At 43.9% G+C, this 22,724-nt stretch overlaps 1 protein-coding gene across 1 annotated transcript in view; it reads left to right on the top strand.

The window, feature by feature from the left end:
- Nucleotides 1-22,724, top strand: part of PHIP (PHIP subunit of CUL4-Ring ligase complex) — a 228,528-nt gene that overhangs the window by 78,376 nt on the left and 127,428 nt on the right. Inside the window, exons 11-16 of the mRNA XM_088471636.1 lie at nt 632-732; nt 8,315-8,355; nt 9,129-9,227; nt 9,563-9,710; nt 10,025-10,159; nt 11,203-11,331. Coding sequence (XP_088327762.1) covers nt 632-732; nt 8,315-8,355; nt 9,129-9,227; nt 9,563-9,710; nt 10,025-10,159; nt 11,203-11,331 — 653 coding nt within the window. The remainder of the gene's footprint in view (nt 1-631; nt 733-8,314; nt 8,356-9,128; nt 9,228-9,562; nt 9,711-10,024; nt 10,160-11,202; nt 11,332-22,724) is intronic.

Genomic DNA, 22,724 nt, shown 5'->3' with positions numbered 1-22,724 from the left:
ATTGAGTGTTCCAGTTTTCTCTCTTTTTTTCTCTCCTCCTCCGGCCTTTGGCTACTTACAAACTGAGGTGCCTCTGGCTTGGGGGTGGGGTTATAGGGAGAGTGGACCCAGTGCATCCTGGGAGCTAAAAGCTTTAACTGCGTGGTGCCCGGATTTGGTTCCCAACCTATACCCCAAGGTCAACCCTGTGGACCCTATGGACTTCGTAGAAACAGAGATAACAAAGGTAAGTTCTTACCATATCTCTTGTTTTTTGCCCTCAAGCCCCTCTACACCAATCGCAACCTGTCCGCAGCACTGCCCCAACTGTTTCCTGCCCCCCCCCCCCCCATAATATGTGATGGGACCCAGAAACTGTGAAGTAGGATCTCAATTTTTTAAAGTGATACGCTGTAGTCATTATGATTAGTGCAATTGTGATAGGTCTTTTAATTGGTATCACACAGTTACTCCCCTCTGCCATGGGCCAGAGGTGCCAAACACTAGAAATGGGTACCCTCCACAACTGCCATGCCACAATATGATGTAAAGGTGCTTTGTATCCTATTGCTGAAATGTCTATATTTAATAAAACATTTATTGTTAATGTTTTGAAATGTCTTAATTCATTGTATCTTTATTTCACTCTTAGGAGGGATGTTTCTTGCTACAGGGAGCACTGACCACATCATTCGGGTTTATTACTTTGGCTCTGGTCAGCCAGAAAAGATTTCTGAGCTTGAGTTTCATACAGTGAGTATATAGCTGGCATATATTATAGTGTGCATACATGCACTATGTGTGCATTGCTTTGTTAAATGTTTTGCTAAAATGTGAACTGACAAACCTAGTGAGGTTGTCCTGTGTTTTTTTTTTTTTTTTTTTCTTCATATATTTTAAGGGGTCTATTTACAAAGCAGTGTTAGGAGACAGTGAACAGTGATAAGGTGCCAACCTGTGAGATGGCAGTTAGGATGGCAGTTAACACTGCTTAGTAAATAGACCCCTTAGTCTGATATGCACTAATTGGCGTTCATTATCACCACAGCATAAATAAACACCTTCAGAGTTAGCTTCTAACATACTTCATTGTCTTTTGTTCATTGGTTTTGGACCATTGCTTTGAACAAAAGCAGATAACATGGTATCTTAAACTTACCTACTCCTTCCTCTGTTTACTTTCCAACGTCTTACCTTGGAAGTGGCAACTGCACTTTTGTCCATATTTCTCTATCGAAATTTTACACTTTGAGCAATGATAGCTAAATGGCGGTCACCCTCCCCCCTCACAGTGCATTCCATTTCTTTCCTGAGAAGTACTGTACCTTCTCAGGAAAGTGTTTCTCTAATCTCATTTCTACAGTCTGGTGGCAAGTGATGCTTGTATTCAATTTAGAAGGCAGTAGGGTGGCTTTGAGATGGTTACATTTATGCCAGATTATCTGATTTTTTCTGCTACCAGCGTGTTTTCGCCGTCTTCTCAAGATGTTTGATACCATTCCAACATTATATGGAAAATAAAAATAAGCCTATTTTACTCTCGTGGGTGCACCTCCTCAAATGTTATGTACCAGTATATTATATACATAAATTAATTTTTATTTGGATAATTTCTACCCTAACCACCCGTGTTGGTAGCAGTGCTCAGGAACTTCAATCTTCACCACTCTCCTTATTGATACCATTCAAATATTGCCGGAATATTTAGAACAAGATTGAGGTAGGCCCTTCCTCCAGCGATGATGCAGTGGAATTGAGGAAGGATGACATAGATGGAGCCTCAGACAACCTTTTAAGGGTTTTTTTTTTAATCCCTGAATGTTCAGGATTCACAAGCCTTAAAGCCTTATTTCTGGCTCCTATTTTACAAAGTGATCCTTTTTTTTCTTCTTTTGTTTTGTTCCTCAGATTTCTCCTTAATAAGTTTGTGTCGGTGCAATACAAGTAAATGCGACCAACCAATAGTGAACACTAAAGCTGCCCACACACATAACGATATTTTACCCGATCTGGCCGATTCCGACACTTTAAAAGGACAGATCATGTAAAATATGCAGAAATTGCGAGTCCCCACTCACGATCAAGATGCGGTGCGCGTCCCCGCTGGTTGCACATCGCATCGTCAGTTCTGCCGTGCTGTAAGGCAGATCTGACAATCTAGGATACAATACACAGTGAAAAGTCTGCATGCAGGAGAGATCGTATGAAGATTGGACACCAAATTGTGTGCAGAGCTGCCGGGAGAGTTTCAAGGGAAATCTTACACATCGGCTGATCGTGTGCACATCGGTATGTGTGTGGGCACCTTAACCCTTCATTGGCACTGCCTGCATCATCGGACAGTTACAATTGTTTCAGACCATGCACCATGGTAACGGCTAGGTACTTTCCTTGTACTGAGAAGGGGGGAAATAAATTAAGCTGCATTAAGCTTCTTGAGGAATAATATCAGAACAAAGTGATAGCAGCTTGTGAAGTAATGTCATGTGGTGTTGGTCTCGGTCTATATGTAATTTGGCTGGAAGGGGCTTTTCTTTACCAGGGATGCTGGAGCCTGGAGGGAAGTATAGAACTCAAGTATAGCGTCTCCTCCCAGACGGTCTCTCAGTATGTGGATTGACGCAGGCATAAAAGACACTTCCCACAGCTGGGGTTGCTATATTTTTAAAATAAAAAAAACTGGACACACTGGGGGTGTGATCAAACTAGGGAAACGTGGCCATGCCCTTTTACAAAAAGTAAGAAAAAATATATGCAGTATGTTACACAGTAGTGTCCTTTATATGCAGTATGTCACACAGTAGTGTCCTTTATATGCAGTATGCCACACAGTAGTGTCCTTTATATGCAGTATGCCACGCAGTAGTGTCCTTTATATGCAGTATGCCACACAGTATAGCTCCTTATTCACATTAAAGTGCAGATGGATAAGGGGGGTACCTACTGTGTGGCATAATGTGATTAAAGAGCTTCATGTCACACAGTAGAGACCCCCCTTGCCTATCTGCCACTAAAGAGCAAACTGGGCCGAATACTCAGCCACTCACCAGGAGCTCAGGCTATTGCCTGCCTACCATGGGGCATATATACTGACCTGGGCCTAATGCTCATAGTCACTTATACTTGTGGCATGGGCCCTCTGACTGCCTTACATGGCCCATAGGCCTGAGGCCTGATTACACCTGCCGGCAAGATGCCTGACACCTGGTGGTCTAGGGTGGGGGAGTAAATTACCGATGGCCAAGGTTGCCTACCCGTAAGCTGGGAGAGGCTGCAGTGGGGAGCTTCTTTTAGCTCCTTGCTTCCCACCACCTGCAACACTCTGGTCTTCATTTTTTCTTCTGCTGTTAGGCTGGCGCCGCCAATCTTCCTTCAACCACCGTTGTCTTTGTTTGACCGCCACTGCAGAACTGAAGACTCAGCTTGGCGGCATCTGACGTGAGCTTGCAGAGCTATGACGCGGCGAGCCGTGATTGGCTCAACACGTTGGCTAGTAGCAAAAAGAACCAAGCTCTAGTGAACATATGAGTATATGAATGATGATAATAATAAAAAATTAAACACATAGATTAAAAAATATATTAAAGCAGCAGAAAAAAAGATGTGCTTGTGGAAGCACAACAAACATATACCTGTAAAACAAGTAAGACACAGATATTTATTATTATTCTCTGCGCTAATTTGAAAGAAAAAGAGATCTGACTGAAATGAAAGACATATTTAAGGTATATCACAAAAATAATATATTTAATATCCTAAAACAACAATTAGACTGGTCAAAAAGTTAAACATCTCGCATAAATAGTAATATTACACAAAAAAAGATATCTTTGATAAATTAATAAGTAGTGTTAAACTAAAATATCTATTAAACCTAAAGGAGGTGGATCCTAAAAAACCTGGTAATACTAGTGTAAAAATAGTTATGCTATACTTGAGGATTATGGTTTACACCTGTAATAGATGCAATTTTAATTGGAATTCTGTAACTAGTTCAATAGAACTCAATCATAGGTTCTGTATTGTCCTGCGGATTTCTGCAATAAAGATGCTGGTTCCAGAGCGTATATCATGCAGTTAGCACACAATAGAAGCAAGGAGACACAAAGGGAGGCAGTTCTCCATCCGGAGATAATGGGCAGCGGCTACCTGTCAGATATACACAGTCCCGTAGATCGCGTATTAAGCCCAGCCTCAACCTTATTGGCAACAGCGCGTCCAGACATACAATGTAGCGTCTGACTCTCTGGGGCTCCACAGTTAAATAACATGTGTCAACAAGTATCCACAGTGAGTCCAGTATATGTGCACTGACGCGTTTCGCACCGCAGTATGGGGGCTTTTTCAAAGAGTGGTTTGTTAGTCCACAGGACCCTTCCTTAAAACAGGACAGAAATCTTCTCATTGGTGATTGAATTGATTTCTATCAGTTGCACCTGTTAGGATACCGCCTCCTGATCCACCTCCTCTTCAATTAAAAAATATATTGTCTAACAGATTTTAACCTGCACAATAGCGGAAATTAAGTGAATAGACCTTGAATATAACTTGAATATACAATAACTCTATAGATTAGAACCAGTAACCTGTCGGATCCTGGTCTTTAACTCTACCGCTACCCTCTCTGGCTTCTTAAAATATATCAGTGTGAACTTGCGATATCCGGTATATATGGAAGGTTATAACACAGGGGACCTATAAAGTATGTGTATAGATTATATATAATAGAGAATATCCACCATAACATAGCAATATAATGTTAAATATGAGATTTTTTTATATATAAAGGTCAAACATATATATACAGTTATATTCTAAAACATGCAAAAAATAAATAATTGCCATTATTGGTATTCGTTCTCAGGAACTATTGCATCCTAACCTGTATCTCTACCTCTACCCTATCTTGCTTCTTAGAATCTGTCACTGTGAACTTGCAATATCAGGTTTACATAGAAAACAGCTGTCACATGAGGGGCCTATAGAGTATATGTAGGGATTAGCTGTACAAAAGAATATCAACAATAGCATAGCTGATATTAATTTATTTTTATATTATAAGGGTCAGACAAATTAAAAATAAAAAACATAATGTAAATACAAAAAAAATAATTGACAATAGTTGGATTCAAGCCCAGGACTTATTGCATTCTAACCTGTATCTCAGGATTTCAGGGGAATTCAAACAATTTCTACTATTAGCCATTCTCTTTATATTGGAGCACAATTATTTTATTTTTGAAGGTGAGTTTTTTTCTTTTTCTTCAGGTGTTGGGTACGGCCATGGGCACTAGGTTTGCGCCAAGCTTTGCTAATTTATATATGGGACAATTTGAATATGTTTCTCATCTAAATAATTATAATTTGAAATTTACACGTTTAACCACCATGTGGTGAATTTTTTGGATCTTACCATTTCCTCCGAGGGGGAGAACATTGTAACAAAGAAGTTAAAAAAAAACCAGTGCATACAAACAATTTTACTCTACTCAAACAGCAATTATAAACCTTGGCTCAAAAATGTTCCTTTCAGCCAGTTTAGTAGGTTAAGAAGAAATTGCTCCTCTTTGGGAGATTTTAGAATACAGGCAGATATTATGTTTCAAGATTTTGTACTAAGAGGCTACCCCCATTCCCTATTACAAGCCGCTTATAATAAAGTAGAGAACAGTGACAGATCCGAGTTGATTAAATTTAAAACAAAACCGTTAGAAAATATGAAATATTAGGGTTCCAATTTGACAGATATATTTTGTTTCTAAATTTAATAGCCAGTCTATCAACATTAAAAAGATATTGGAAGATAACTTTAAGACACATCTAAAAGTGCTTTTTAAGAAAAATAGAAATTTAAAAAACATACTAGCTCCTTGTACGTTGAAAAAAGGGAAACAAACCCTAATATTGGTAAGATTCAAGCCTGGTTATCAAACCCCAGCATAGGATGCCATAAGTGTGGAAAAACAAGATGTTTAACCTGTGGTTTTGAATCTAGAATCATCTTATCGGGTGGCAGTCCCAAAAAACAATGATGCAGCGTGGCAGAAGTGCCATATTTCAAGCGTTTAGCAGAAGCTGTTAACCCAATTTAGCATATCCCCAATAAAATATTTTGTAAGGTGTAGTTGTAGCTGTCAGATATAAAAGAAAATAGAAGATGGTATTAGAGGATAGAATGTGTAGGAACTACTCTTATTAGGCTGTTTTATACCTGTCTGAATAGAGAGGAGTGTGTATGAGTTGAGATAAATAGCTTTAGGTGTTCGTTTGACAGTTGAGAAGCATATTATCAAGTGAGTTCCATTCAGACAAAGAAAGATTACCAAAAACCGTGTGGACATAATGCTGGCCATTAAGGAAGACCAGATGGTAGGGGGACACAAATTCAAAACCTCTGTGACGTGCAAAGGTTAAGGGTCCTATGATCTGCCAGCACCTAACTGAAGATAGGCCATTGGCAGCCCAAAGCAAAGAGGCATTTAACTTCCATGCCTTCCAGAGTTTAAGCCAGACTGCCTGTGTGTTCATTAGATGATTATCCAAAGCCAATGGAGGGATATATATATATATATATAATTAAGAAACTAATTCACAATTGTCAAGTGATTGCTATTCAAATTCTTAATGAGTTCAGGAGATTACCAGTACTTATTGCACCCAATGACTGCTTGGTTATAAAGGGAAACATGAGGAAAATTAATACCACCCTTTTCACTTAGTTTTTTTGTAAAATTTAATGTGATTTAGATTTTAGGTTTATTAAACTTGTAGTGGGTAAAACAGTTCCAGAAATAATTATTGCAGATTAGCATATTCCAAGAAGGAAAGCTGCAATTGTTGTTGTCGATTTATTTGTAATGCGTTTCTATACATCTTTCATAGATGTTATATCTGCCATTAAGATACAAAGATACTGATTTGTTACATTTGTTTTATTTCCAGTTATTTCTGGTATTGCTGTATTAGAGCATTGATGCTTATTGCTAAATCTGTTATACAATAAATGTATATTTTCTACCTTTTTAGAACTTGCGCTGCCAATTATTGTCTTGTTTTTACAGTTCTGTAAATTGACTTTTATGTTGGTGTGGGGAGACCTATTCCTTAGAATGTGAAGGCACATTCGACTAGATGATTGAGGGCATCATTGGTGGAATGCCACGGTTTCAGCTGTGCAAGGCTTCCACATGGGCTTTGTTACATACTTTTACAGAATTTTGCAAATGTAATATTTTTACATTTAAGGACTCTGACCTGGAATTGCAACTTTGGGATATCCCCATGGTCCAGTTTTAGCTAAGTGGTTGAAATAGGAAACTGGATTTTAATACATTTTAAATCCTATTTCTGAGTCCTCCCCAATCTATTCTCTAGTTCCATAAAGTTTACTATAGTTAAACCCTTGTATGCATTGTTGTCCTTTTTACCTTGAAGCAGTAGTGTTGTGTTTAACTAGCTACCGTTGCCTTAAAGGTGACCTGTGCACGTGGCTCTTCACATGTGACCAAATTGCAGAAGGCTGATTATTACAAACAGATCTGTTATAATGGGGTCAACATAACCCTGTTTGTCTTTTATTGCTCACATGTGTGTTGCCCTCTTTAGGATAACAGCCTTGTTGCTCTGCTCAGTAAGCCCCATTTTTCTCCCTGAATGTATACTAATCCCCTCCAGTTTTACCTATTCACACTAACTCATCCAGCTCCTTATTTAGTTCTGTACCCACACAACACATCCTACCTCTTTTTGTTTTTTTTAATTTTACCTGCAAAGATAAATCAGGAAAGCTAGGAGAAAAAAAAACAGAACTCTTCTTCCTGTAGGTGGTGCTATTAACTGACTGGGAAACAGATATACAGAGCCAGTTAAATCTATTTTTCTTATTCACAGTGAATCTAACCTTTGTCCTGTGCTGCTAAAATAATGTAAAAGTATTGCATCAAAGACTTATTGAAAAGGATATTCTAAACCAGTGGTTCCCAAACTGTGTGCCGCGGCACCCTGGGGTGCCTTGGGACACTTGCAGGGGGTGCCTCAGGTTGGTGGTCCCAACACCAAATCAAATTATTTATGGTCAATGTAATATAAATATATGGCCAAACAGAAGCACAAACCTGTCTCCCACCAGGATGACAGGTAGCACAATCTACTTTACTTTACTACTTCTACATTTTTTTTCTGAATTTCTCATTAACAAACTTCTGGCTTAGGGGTGCCGTGAAAACAATACTGATACTCTAGGGTGCTGTGATTCAGAAAAGTTTGGGAACCACTGTTCTAAACTATTTACGTTATGATTAGATTGACTAGTAACTTTCTTATTTTTTTGTTTAAGGATAAAGTGGACAGTATCCAGTTTTCAAACACTAGCAGTCGGTGAGTAAGGGACGTGGAGTTACAATTACAAACGGCAAACTACAAATTACAGTAATCCATTTTCTGTTGTCATATCAGTATATACTTTTTTTTCTTTTTAATATTCTACTCAAGTAATTTAAGTGCTCTCTCCTTCACTGAATGGAGGTATCTATTTGTGGGCTGAACTTGTATGTGTAGCGTATGCATATGCTAGGAGCCAGTGATATTACTGAGGTACTGCCTGACTTATATTAGTGAGGTACTGCATCCCAGTAAATTTATAGACTACATTCTATTGCAGGACATTTTACTCTGTAGACAATGCCGCCTTTTGTGTCTAGAGGGTGTCAACAACCCCTGTACAGAATGAGGCACAGTTCCCTGACCCAGGCAAGGGTCAGTGCTGAGAGTTCCTGGTTTTAAATAAGGGTGTATTAAAGCTGAACATGCAGAACACAACTCCCCAGCACATACTTTCTGAATTCTCCTATGTTGTTTAGGTGTACATGGTATTATCAGATTATCTGTACATTACTTTTTACCATGTAAAGATTTACTTCATACAGTACAAACTCTTCCGATACCATGACTGATCTACACAAGAGAAACTGATCTAACTACATATTATTGGGTCCATTATGAGAACATTTAATTTGCAATATTTTTAAACACCCATTGCTAGAGGTATCTCTTGGGGTTGATACATTAGAACAGCCTAACAAATGTGTTGGTGGCAGGTTCATTTAACTGGAATGGTGTTACTTACCTGAATATAATTGTACATTTTAAAGGTTTGTAAGTGGTAGCAGAGATGGGACCGCTCGCATTTGGCAATTCAAGAAAAGGGAGTGGAGAAGCATTTTACTAGACATGGCTACTCGACAGACTGGGTAAGTCTTAGTGATTTATTATTACTATGAAATAGCCACTTCCCTGCTGTTTCTCCAGCTAGATGCATGTCACTAAATAGCTCACTGATCCAGTTTATTCAGGCATCATGCAATACAGAAATGCACTTTGGTTCAAACAATGTGACATTTGTGCAGTAGCGTGACTTGATATTTTCTATCATAATTGATATGATAAAATAAAAATAATACCCTATGAGAGTGATTCTCTAGAAATTTAGTGCATGACACAGTTTTGTTAAATTAAATATCCTTATCTGTGAATTGTCAGTGTAATTTCTCTTATTTTTTTGATTGTTGCTTTGTTCCGGGGACAGCACTCAGGGTGTGGAAGACAAGATAACCAAACTAAAAGTGACCATGGTGGCCTGGGACCGTCATGATACCTGTGTGATTACTGCAGTCAATAATATGACTTTAAAAGTCTGGGACTCGTACACTGGACAGCTCATCCATATCCTTATGGTAATTAGCGTGGCTATTGAGTTAGGTAATCTGTTATAGAGAAACACATGGTGTTGGTGATAGAAAAACTTGTAGTTTTGTCTTTTATTTTAAACTTAAACTGATGGTAGTGAATTTTATATAAAACTGTTTTCTGATTTTAATAATTTTATCTTAATAAGTGTAGTTGAACAGAACAGTTTGGTAATGGCAGGTTGACTAAATATTCTCAAGAAAAAGTATATTTTCTGCCACTACTAGCTTCTTAGTGACTCTTGCATTATAATAGAGCAGTATGTCATTTTATAGTTTTTTTTTTTTTAAATATTTTTTAGGGTCACGAGGATGAAGTTTTTGTGCTTGAATCTCATCCATTTGATCCACGAGTGTTATTTTCAGCAGGCCATGATGGCTATGTCATAGTTTGGGATCTAGCACGAGGGGTCAAGATCCGGTCTTACTTCAACATGGTAAGTCTGTGCTTGCTGACTTGTGCATTATGGAGCCAGAGTAATGTGTTGGTTCCAGCAGAAAATGTTTCTATGCCTATTTGTTGCTGCCAGCTCGTCATAGTTTCTGCTGGTACTTAAACAAGCCCTTTATAAACAGAAGGTTATTTATAGAAATGCAGCATGCTGCCCAGTGCTTTTTATTCTTTATTTATAAATGTGCTAACATACAAAGCAATGCTGTATGTTCAAGAGACCATAATAAAAACTAATGATTTTGCCAACAATGGGAGTGGTGCACAATAACGGCAGCTGCGTATGTGAAGGAGGTGATGGGGGTCACTGGCCGGCTTATGAAGGAATATGTGGTCCATGTGTATACAGTGGGGAAAACTGGTGCTAGTCTAATACATATTAGTTACTATACCATGTAAGTCATACTGTCTGGGTAATAAATAAAATACAGTACATGATCTTAGATTGCAAATAAATAAATGGCATTAATTCCCAACATCTAATTGATAAGTTTGTTCAGCTGGTGGTGAGGCATGTGATGAGTATGTGATGTAAATAGAACATGTTTATCTGCTACATAGGAGAATACTGTTTTGAAATTAAAATTCACTTTGATAGTGGGCACTTAAAATATTTTGGGGTCAATCCAATTGCGAGTTGCCATGGCATTAAAATGTTGGCAACGGCACCTCATCTTGCACCCCTCGCGGTCTGCTCTGAGCCCAAATTCGCACAATTTTGCTCGCAACTCTTTAGGGCTGCAAGCACTTTTGTGCGAGTTTGGGCTGACTTAAAGTGATGCTGTTACTGTGGGTTTGAGTTCATCGCAGCTATTTGGATTGACCCCTTTGAATCACACACCTATAATCTTATTTTACAAAATGGAAAGGATTCTCAAAAGTTAAAATAATTAAAATTTCATAATGAAATAGCATATTGTGGTCTTGGCTCCTGGTATTTTGCACTTAATAAATGGTTGTTTCTGACTATATTTTCGTTCCTTTTCCTATGGATTGGAAATATCAAGATAACCCTGTTAACTGTTGCAGATTGAAGGACAAGGGCATGGAGCGGTTTTTGACTGTAAGTGCTCTCCTGATGGGCAACACTTTGCTTGCACAGACTCGCATGGTCATCTGCTGATTTTTGGCTTTGGTTCAAGTAGCAAGTATGACAAGGTAAGTTTAATCATGTGCACACTCTCTATATTTGATGTTTTTTTGTCACTGAAAGCCTTGTTAGGGATTTCTTTTTAAATCCAGTGAACCTTAAATTAAAACCCCTTAATTGAATCCCCCTTTCCAAAATAATTTTACATACTCTCCCAGGGCTGAAAATGGATGCTGAAGAAACATAGGAAGCAACTCAATTGATAGCAATGGCTGTGAAAAGCTGATGTTGCTGTGCTGTATTCGCAAACATTTCCAAAAAGTCAACGGTCTCCATAGTCTCCCAGCTCATAGCCAAATTCTTCTTTGACTGTTGGATATGCATGCTACTGCTGACATCCTTCAGACTACAGTGTTTGGGGGTAATCCTTTTGGTTCACAGTTTAAAGATAATTTTTTAAGCAATTTATTTTAAAATGTGTTTTAAAGTATTTGCTACCTATATACTGATTAGCCTGAACATTATAAAAGATAGATTCTCATTACAATGGCACCTGTCAATGAGTGGGAAATATTAGGAAGCAATTTGAAGACTCAGCTCTTAAAGTTGATGTTTTGTAAGCATGAAAAATGAGTGACTTTGCCAAGGCCAAATTGTGATGGCTAGAAGACTTGGTCAGATCATCTCCATAATGGCAGGTCTTGAGAGGTGTTTGCAGTATGCAGTGGTAAGTATCTGACAAAAGTGGTCCAACGAAGGAAACCGGTGATCCAGCAACAAGATCTTGGACACCCAAGGCTCATTGATGCATGTGTTTTAAAAATAATAAAATGCAATCACTGCGCAAAAAAAGACCAATACCAAGTCCTCATATATTAGGAAATAAAAAAGTAAATCACCCTAATAGGTTCCAGTAATTCTTCTTATGTGGAAGAGAAAGCAAAGAGAAGAGGGACCAGTAGTGCAGATACCTTTTTGGAAGGTTAAAAGATTTAATCACAGAAATTGGTCTTAATTGAGGTCAAAGGACTGGGAAGGCTGGCTGGACTAGGGGGACACAGTGCTGGCTGTACTCGGGAGATGGCACAGTGCTGGGTAGGCTGGCTGTACTCAGGGTGGAGGGGGCACAGGGCTGGGTATGCTGGCTGTACTCAGGATGGCACAGAGCTGGGTAGACTATCTGTACTCAGGGGGGTGGCACAATGCTGTCTAGCCTGGCTGTTCTCGGGGGTTTAGGTTGGGTGATTGTGGAGGCCAGGTCATCTGACGCAGCACTCCATCACTTTCCTTCTTGGTCAAGTAGCCCTTACATAGCCTGGAGGTGTGTGTGGGGTCATTGTCTTGTTGAAAAACAAATGATGTTCCCAGTAAGCGCAAACCAGATGGGATGGCATGGCACTGCAGAATGTTGTGGTAGCCATGCTGGTTAAGTGTGCCTTGAATATTGAATAAATCACCAACTGTGTCAACAGCAAAGCACCCCCACACCATCTCACCACCTCCTCCATGCTTCACAGTGGGAACCACACATGCAGAAACCATCCGCTCACCTTCTCTGCGTCTCACAAAGACACGGCAGTTGGAACCAAAAATCTCAAATTTGAACTCCTCAGACCAAAGTACAGAATTCCACTGGTCTAATGTCCATTTCTTGTGTTTCTTGGCCCAAACAATTCTCCTCTTCTTGTTGTTCATCCTTAGTAGTGGCTTCTTTGCAGCAATATCACCATGAAGGCCTGATTCACGCAGTCTCCTCTGAACAGCTGATATTGAGATTTGTCTGCTACTTGAACTCTGTGAAGGCTTTATGTGGTCTTTAATCTGAGGTGCTGTTAAGTAGCGGTTTCTGAGGCTGGTAACTCTAATGAACTTATCGTCTGCAGCAGAAGTAACTCTTGGTTTTCCTGTCCTGCGGCAGTCCTCATGAGAGCCACTTTCATCATAGCATTTGTTGGTTTTTGCAACTGCACTACCTCATTAAGCTGAGAGAATGCCAAGAGTGTACAAAGCTGTCATCAAAGCAGAAGGGGGCTACTTTGAGGAATCTAAAATATAAAACAAATTTTGATTTGTTTAACATATTTTTGTTTACAACATAATTCCATGTGTTCTTTCTACTTCAGGGTCCATAGGGGGTCCACAGGGTTGACCTTGGGGTATAGCTGGATCTGGATCCACGGGCACCACGCAGTTAAAGCTTTGCTGCTCCCAGGATGCACTTGGGTCCGCCCTCCTCTATACCCCGCCCCCGAGCCACAGGCACCTCAGTTTTAGTTGGTGCCCGGCCGGAGTCGGGTCACCCTGGCGTAGTGGGGCTGCATAAGCAGCCCCTAAGCTTTATTTTTTAAAAAGAAGAAAAAAAGAGTTTATTTCTTTATTTTTACTTCTGAGCGGCAGCATCAGACTGTCCATCTGGACGTCCACGCTGCCGCTCCAACAGCCCCGCTGGCGCTGCGACGCCAGTACTGAGCTGGGGATCGCAGCGGGACCCCGGAGTCAGTACTAGCGTGGCTCCGGGACCTCCCAAGGACTGCTGCCGGACACAAGGGGCCAGGTAAGCCGCGTGCAGCGCTGCGTGCGGGGGAAGTGTATGCAGTCTTTATGCCGCCGGTCTCTGGGTGCAGTGAGTATAACTTCCTGCATGGTATGTGACTTTTGCTTTACCTATCCCTTTCCTTCTCCTACGGCCCGTAGGTGCGTGGGGGTGGGGTGTTCTTTCTGTGTACATCACTTATATAGATCTACGTATTTGTGAGGTCCGTCACATACTGCAGTGTGCTACTCAGTACCAGATTGTGGGCTGTTTGTGTTGCATACTTGGGAGTGCGCAGGTGTTATACGCCTTACCTCGTTTCGGTGATACATTTTTATTGCAAAAAGTTTTGTCATGTCTGATGAGGAGAATGAGCGCTCTGTGGCTCCTGTGTTGTTTTCCTGCTGATGCTGTTCGGCTGGGGTTGACGGGGCGGACTTGTCTCAGGACGGTCTGTGCGGGCGGTGCCAGCTGGTACCTGGTCCCTCTAAACCCCCGGTGGCGCAGGATCCTCCGTGGGCGATGTTTACGCAAGTGCTGGCGTCGATCGCGGACTGGCTTGCGGTCCCGACTGCGGTCCCTTCTAGGGTGTTGCCCCAGCCTACCATCCCCCGTTCCCCGGGTGTGACGCGTCTGGTGCAGTCTCCTCCCGGGTCTCAGACTGTGGGTCCTTATGCGGGATTGCCTGTATTCGTGCAATCTCCCACGGTGCCGCAGCAGTTGATGGTACCTTTTCAGGGGTATCCTCAATCGGTACCCCCTCCCCTGAGTGGATGTCCTCTCCAGCTCTGTTCAGAGCCTGGCGGCTTAGTCATTGGCCTTTCAATCTATGTTGCCAAGTGATTTGCCCCCACGGGCGTCCAAGCAACCTGTTCCGGCTTCATTGGCGGCACAGTTCACGGAAACACGGACGTGTCTTCGGATGACGGGGAGATCCATAAAGACTCTAACTCGGATGCCGGGGCCCAGGAGGTGGAGGCTAAGTCCTCCATTAATGTGTCGGCATTGGTTAGGGCGGTGCGGGCCATCCTTCATATAGAGGAGGATGCGCCGGGTCCCAGGTCGAAGTACCCTTATTTTAAAAAGGCCAAAGTAACTTTGACGGTTTTTCCCCTGTCCGACCAGTTAACAGATCATATGGCAGTGGCCTGGCAGTTGCCCAGAAAGATATTCCAACCGCAGAAAAGGTTGGCTTCAAACTATCCCTTTCCTGAGGCTTATTGCAGGAAGTGGGAAACTCCGCCTGCGGTGGATTCCCACGTTACCCACTTAATTAAAAGCGCTACGCTGCCTTTGCCGTCGATCTCCTCCTTGAAAGATCCCATGGATAGGAAAGTGGAGACTTGTTTAAAGTCTATCTACTCTCTCGGGGGCGGTGGCCCATCCGTCCATGGCCATCTCTTGGGTGGCTAAGGCCATCGAGAGCTGGGCCAATGCTTTGGAGGATACTTTTCCGGAGGATGCTCCGGAGATCCAGAGAGCGTTGATCGGACAAATGAGGGATGCGGCTTCCTACATTGGGGAAGCATCGTTAGATGCAAGCCTGCTGACCTCTCTGGTGTCGGCTGCAGCTGTGTCGGCGCGTCGGTCCTTGTGGCTGAGGTCTTGGAGAGCTGACACAGACTCCAAAAAGGGCCTGGAGGCCTTACCTTTTAATGGGGAGTTGCTTTTTGGTCCAGACTTGGACAAAATAGTGGATACTCTCGCTAAGTCTAAATCAGCCTTCCTTCCTTCGGCTTCTGCACTTACCAAGGTACGGAGCTCGGCCTTTCGGTCCTTTCGGGTTCAGGGCAAGGCCAAAGGTCAGTCCTTCCCGAGGCAGTCGGCGACCAAGGCTCCTTCTAAGCCCAAGAAGCAGGCCTGGAGTGCCAGGTGCCCTTCTTCCAAGCAGGAGGATAAACCTTCTGCCTGATGGGACGGGCCTCCCTCTGGGGTGACCGACTTCTTCTGTTTGCCCAGTGCTGGCACACTACCACTACGGATGCCTGGGTTTGAAAAGTTGTCTCCCAGGGGTACGCCATGTCTTTTCGGCACAGACCGCCCCACCAGTTTTTCTGCACGAGTCCTTCTCATGACAAGAACAAGGCGTTACAGATTCAGGAGGCTATAGCATCCTTGCTGAAAGCAGGGGTCATTGTTCCCATTCCTCAATCACAACGAGGGACGGGGTACTATTCGTCTCTGTTTCTGGGGCAGAAACCCAATGGTTCTCATCGCCCTATCCTCAATTTGAAGTCTCTGAACAAATTCCTCAGAGTTCCCAAATTCAGGATGGAAACGTTACGTTCCATCATTCTGGCGATGGAACCTGGGGATTACATGGTGTCCCTGGATATCCAGGACGCCTACCTCCATGTTCCGATAGCACCTTCGCACCAGCGGTATCTGAGGTTCGCTGTTCTTCAGCAGCATTATCAGTTCAGGGCGCTACCCTTTGGCCTCTCCACGGCGCCGAGGGTATTCACAAAGATTATGGCTGTCATGGCCGCACATCTTCGGAACCGGAATGTACGGATGCTGTCGTATCTGGACGACCTCCTGTTGCTGGCGAGCTCCCCGGAGGTACTGCTTCAACATCTCCACCTGACGATCGCTTGCCTGCAAGCGCACGGGTGGCTGAGAAATTGGAAAAAGTCCTCCCTGATTCCATCACAGCGGATGGTTCATTTGGGAGCCCTGCTGGATTCTCGTCAGCAACGGATCTTCCTGACTCCGGACAAGGTCTCCTCCTGCGGATACACAGTTGCCTGAGCAGTTGCCGCCTGTCGGTACATTCGGCCATGAGAGTTCTGGGGTTCATGGTGTCGACATTCGACATGGTGGAATTTGCCCAGTTCCATTCCCGGCCCCTGCAGGGGATGATTCTTTCAGAATGGAACGGGTTACCTCACCGGATCCGCTCTGAGGCTGGTGTTGTCCCCGGAGGTTCGGTAGTCTTTGGCTTGGTGGCTTCAGACAGCTCATCTGGTCGAGGAGCGCCCCTTTTGGGTCCCGGACTGGGTCCTGCTCACGACGGATGCCAGTTTCCGGGGTTGGGAGGCAGTGACCGGCTCATTATCGCTTCAGGGTCGTTGGTCCGCAGAAGAAGCACTTCTCCCCATCAACATCCTGGAACTGCGGGCAGTATACAGGGCCCTGCAGTCGTCCGGCCCCGTTCTTCACGGAAGGGCGGTTCAGGTGCAGTCCGACAACGCCACCACGGTGGCATATATCAACCACCAAAGAGGAACTCGCAGTCGGGCAGCGATGTCGGAGGTGTCTTGCATTCTTGCTTGGGCGGAGTGTCACATTCCAGCGATCTTGGCAGTCTTCATCCCCGGAGTCCTCAATTGGGAGGCGGACTTCCTCAGCCGTCACGACGTGCATCTCGGGGAATGGTCGCCTCACCCAGAGGTGTTTCAGCTACTCGTGGACAGTTGGGGGCTGCCGGAGCTGGACTTGATGGCCTCCCGTCGCAATCACAAGTTGCCCGTGTACGGGTCAAGGACAAGAGACGCAGGCGACTGTCTGGTAGATGCGCTGTCGATGAAATGGACGTTTCACCTGGCGTATCGGTTTCCTCAGATATCCCTGCTTCCTCTGGTTCTGTGGAAATTCAAGCAGGACGGCGGCACGCTCGTGCTGGTAGCTCCGGCGTGGCCCAGATGTCCTTGGTACTCCGATCTGAGGAGCCTCTCCATCGACGCTCCGTACCTTCCTCCTCAGCGTCAGGACCTATTGTCTCAAGGGCCCTGCCTTTACCAAGATCTGGGTCGGCTGTCTTTGATGGAGTGGCTCTTGAGACAGCCGTCTTAAGGTCTCAGGGTTTCTCCAGTTCGGTCATTGGTACCATGCTTAGGGCACGCAAGCCTGCTTCCGCACGGATTTACCATAGGGTGTTGCACACTTACTTTTGGTGGTGTGAATCCAGAAGCTATGATCCTCAGGTGTTCCGGGTTTCCAGAAGCTTGGAGTTCCTTCAATCAGGTTTGGACCTCGGCTTACGCCTTGCCTCTCTGAAGGTTCATGTGTCTGCTTTGTCCATGTGGTTTCAACGACTGATTGCTACACTGCCAGATGTTCACACCTTTTTCCAGGGTGTTCTCCGGATCCAGCCTCCCTTTGTGCCTCTGGTGGCTCCTTGGGACTTGGCAGTGGTGCTACGGGTCTTGCAGGATGCATCCTTCCTTTTGAGCCTCTTGAGTCGGTGGAACTCAAGTGGCTGATGTTTAAGACCGTTTTTCTCCTGGCAATTAATTCTGCCAGGAGGGTGTCAGAATTGGGGGCGCTTTCCTGTCGCCCTCCTTTTCTGATTTTTCACCAGGACAGAGCGATGCTCCGCACTTGTCCTGAGTTTTTGCCCAAAGTGGTTTCCAAGTTCCACATCAATCAGGAACTTGTTGTGCCAGCTTTTCAGTCACCTGATCTTTCAGCTGGTGAGGCTTCCTTAGATGTAGTCCGGGCGCTTCGAATTTATGTGGACCGGACTGTTTCGGTTAGGAAGTCTGATTCATTGTTTGTCCTCTTTTTGGTTTTCACAAGAGGGGTTGGCCTGCCAACAAACAAACGTTAGCCCATTGGCTTCGGTCCGTTATTTGTGAGGCTTATGCACAGGAGGGTTTACCTGTGCCAGCTTCTGTTAAGGCTCATTCCACTCGTTCTGTGGGCCCCTCTTGGGCTGCTAGATGTGGCGCCTCTGCTGTTCAGCTGTGTAAGGCGGCCACTTGGTCTTCAATTCAAAAGTTTTTGAGGTTCTATGCGGTTGACACCTTCGCCTATCAGGATGCATCCTTCGGGCGCCGGGTGCTACTTTCAGCACAGGAGCGTCCCCGCCCTTAGTTGAACTGCTTTGGGACATCCCCAAGGTCACCCTGTGGACCCCTATGGACCCTGAGGTAGAAAACAAGAGATATGGTAAGAACTTACCTTTGTTATCTCTGTTTCTACGAAGTCCATAGGGTCCACAGGGCGCCAGCTCTGACGCACCTGGCTTCATATGGGCTGTGTGACTGGTCACAGGTTTTCCGTCTCCCATTTCTGTGAGTATGGTTTCTTGTGTGTTCCAGTCTTCCTTCTCTCTGTTTAGTCTCCTCCTCCGGCCTTGGCTGCTTACCAACTGAGGTGCCTGTGGCTCGGGGGCGGGGTATAGAGGAGGACGGACCCAAGTGCATCCTGGGAGCAGAAAAGCTTTAACTGCGTGGTGCCCGTGGATCCAGATCCAGCTATACCCCAAGGTCAACCCTGTGGACCCTATGGACTTTGTAGAAACAGAGATAACAAAGGTAAGTTCTTACCATATCTCTTGTTTTCATACTTTTTTTTTTTGACTGGTACTGTGTGTGTGTGTGTATATGTATGTGTAATATATGTGTGTGTGTATATATATGTATATATATATATATATATTTATATTACACACACACACTTTGTATTGTCGGAGTGAGCGTCTTACCCGGGGAGGGCACCAAGGCATGTGAACCACATTTACTGGAGTATAAGCAGTGCCGGGTAAGACGCTCACTCCGTCAATACAAAGTATAATAAATATATATTTATTGATATTATATTCCTGTTTCAAAAAAAGACCTTCTTGGTTTAAGCTTAGAGTAAAGCATCCGATTTTGCTTCCTCCCCCACTGAATCTGCAGGATCTGGTTATCTAGGTCTACGGTAAATTCCAGATCCTTGATATTTTGGTCCAGTTATCTTTGTAAGGCTATGGCTCAGAGGGTACCTCCTGTGCTTGTCTGCCTCCATTTTGTGGTTTCCAAAGTTCACCACCATTTCCGTCACTGGTGCTGTAGTTCTTAAAGATTATACAGAACGTATGGTGGAGGACCTCCTTAAGTAAATGTTGCATCTTTGGCCTCTCTTAGATCTGTTAATGCTTCTGTGAGGGTAGTTAAGGCGGTGTATGGTAGAGCTCTCTGACGTCTTAAAGTTCAATAGAACAGAGGTGCGTAATGGTCATTTAGGGGCGAGGGTTTAAACATCTGCAGTTATACACTACCGTTCAAAAGTTTGAGACAATTTCGTGTTTTACATGAAAACTAACTTTTCTTTATGAAATGAGTTGCAAAATGAATAGAACATATAGTCAAGACATTGGCAAGGTTGGAAATAATGTTTTTTATTTGAAATAATAATTTTGCCCTTCAAATTTTGCTTTCGTCAAAGAATGCTCCTTTTGCAGAAATGACAGCATTGAAGACCTTTTGGCATTCTAGTTGTTAATTTGTTGAGGTAATCTGAAGAAATTTCAACCCACGCTTCCTGAAGCACCTGCCACAAGTTGGATTGGCTTGATGGGCACGTCTTGCGTACCATACAGTCAAGGTTCTCCCACAACAGCTCAATGGGGTTCAGAACTGGTGACTGCGCTGGCCACTCCATTACAGACAGAATTCCAGCTGCCTGCTTCTTCCCTAAATAGTTCTTGCATAATTTGGAGGTGTGCTTTGGGTCATTGTCCTGTTGGAGGTGGAAATTGGCTCCAGTCAAGCGCTGTCCACAGAGTATGCATGGCGTTGCAAAATGGAGTGATAGCATCCCCTTTACTTTGTACAAATCTCCCACTTTACCAGCACCACAGCAGCCCCAGACCATCACATTACCTCCACCATGCTTGACAGATAGCGTCAGGCACTCTTCCAGCATCTTTTCACTTGTTCTGCTTCTCACAAATGTTCTTCTGTGTGATCCAAACACCTCAAACTTCGATTCGTCTGTCCATAACACTTTTTCCAATCGTCCTTTGTCCAATGTCTGTTTTTTTACCCATATTAATATTTTCCTGTTATTGGCCAGTCTCAGATATGGCTTTTTCTTTGCCACTCTGCCTAGAAGGCCAGCATCCCGGAGTCGCCTCTTCACTGTAGACGTTGACACTGGCGTTTTCCGGGTACCATTTGATGAAGCTGCCAGTTGAGGACTTGTGAGGCGTCTATTTCTCAAACTAGAGACTCTAATGTAGTTGTCTTCTTGCTCAGTTGTGCTTCGGGTCCTCCCAGTTCGGAATTGGTATGAAATACCGCCGGCCCCATGGACGGCGGTTCGATTCCCCTTCAGCGGCTGCCCGACAGGAGCAGAGTGCGACGCAGCGGAAGCCCGACATCGCTGGAAATCCCGATCGTGGATAGGTAAGTATTTACTAACCTAACCTAACCCCCCTAACCCTAACCCTCCTTAGGGGTGCCTAACCCTAACTTCCCCCCCAAGTGCCTAACCCTAACCACCCCCTTCCCCGCTGCCTAAACCTAAGTCCCCCGGGGGGGTGCCTAACCCTCCCTCCCCCAAGCCCAGTGTTGGCTAACCTTGACACTCCAGCTGTTATGGAACTACATAACCCAGCATGCACTGCTACAGTTTTGCTATTAGGGCATGCTAAAACTGTGGCAGGGCATGCTGGGATATATAGTTCCACAACAGCTGGAGTGTCAAGGTTAGCCAACACTGCCCTAGCCTAACCCTCCCGGGGGGGTGCCTAACCCTAAGTCCCCCCCCCCCCCCTCCCCCCGGAGCCCTAAAACTAAAAGCGCGGCTCTCCGCTCGCGGCGCCCGGCATCCCTACGATCGGGATGCCGGGCGCCTGTCTCCCGGCGTCGGGGAAATGCGAGCGTCTACATCTAGACGCCCAGCATTTCACCCTTGCCGGGAAATGACAGTCGGGAAGCCGGCTGCCGGTATTTAGGCAGTCGGCTTCCCGATTGCCTCCCCCCACTTCTCTTTCTACTCTGGTCAGAGCCTGTTTGCTGTTCACTGAAGGGAGAAGTACCCACCTGTTGTAGGAAATGTTCAGTTTCTTGGCAATTTCTCGCATTGAATGTCCTTAATTTCTAAGAACAAGAATAGACCATCGAGTTTCACATGAAAGTTCTCTTTTTCTGGCCATTTGGAGAGTATAATCAAACCCACAAATGTGCTACAGATACTCGACTAGCTCAAAGAAAGGCCAGTTTTATAGCTTCTCTAATGAGCAAACCCGTTTTCAACTGTGCTAACATAATTGCAAAAGGGTTTTCTAATCATCCATTAGTCTTCTAACGCGCTTAGCAAACACAATGTACTATTAGAACACTGGAGTGATGGTTGCTGGAAATGGGCCTCTATACACCTATGTAGATATTCTTTTAAAAACCAGACGTTTGCAGCTAGTATAGTCTTTTACCACATTAACAATGTATAGAGTATATTTCTGATTACTTTAATGTTATCTTCATTGAAAAAAACTGAAATATCCTTATTTTTTAAAGAAAAGCATTAAGTGATCCCAAACTTTTGAATGGTAGTATATATGAGAAGTCCATAAATACCCCATAGAGAAAGTGGAATCACTTTCTCTATGGGGTATTACTATTCCAGTGCCATTGGTGGGTGGTCAGAAGTTGCTTCTTGCTGGGTATTGCCCCTAGGGGTTTCCAGTTTTTTGTCTATTAATCCCTAATGTGGCATAAGTGTCAGCCCACTTGTTCCTTAAGGGCTCAGGAGAGAGGCACGCATGGTTCGAGGTTCTATCATCAGACTTTCAAGAAGCCTGGCAAGTACCTGCATGACTGGCAACAGTCAGGTTCTTGTGGTGGGAGCCAGTCTACTCTTCTGGATGCAATGGTTTGATTCCACTACAGACAACTATTTGGGAGGTATCTTGAGCCTGTAATATGTCTTAGATCTCCTGGGCTCCTCTCCCAGACTATTTTTTCCACTCGTCTTCCTGAAGACTAGGCAAAGCATCTTGCTCTGCATGAAGTGATTGTCTCCCCAGGCATCGTTGTTCCAGTGCTGGACTGACATGTTGGACATGAGATGTTGGAGTTTCTAAATCTTTTCCTGGTATAGAAACCAGAAGAGGCTTTAGTCCCATTCTGATTTTAAAGTTCTTAAACGCCCTACTCAGGGTGGACATATTCAAGATGGAGTCTCTGAAGTTTGTATAGATTGTTTCATGATAAC

This window comes from Taudactylus pleione, unplaced genomic scaffold, assembly GCF_031769625.1.
Source record: "Taudactylus pleione unplaced genomic scaffold, aTauple2 ptg000015l, whole genome shotgun sequence".
NCBI classification, from domain to species: Eukaryota; Metazoa; Chordata; class Amphibia; order Anura; family Myobatrachidae; genus Taudactylus; species Taudactylus pleione.
The sequence above is the reverse complement of the archived record's forward strand: the minus strand, read 5'-3'. Positions and strand labels throughout refer to the sequence as shown.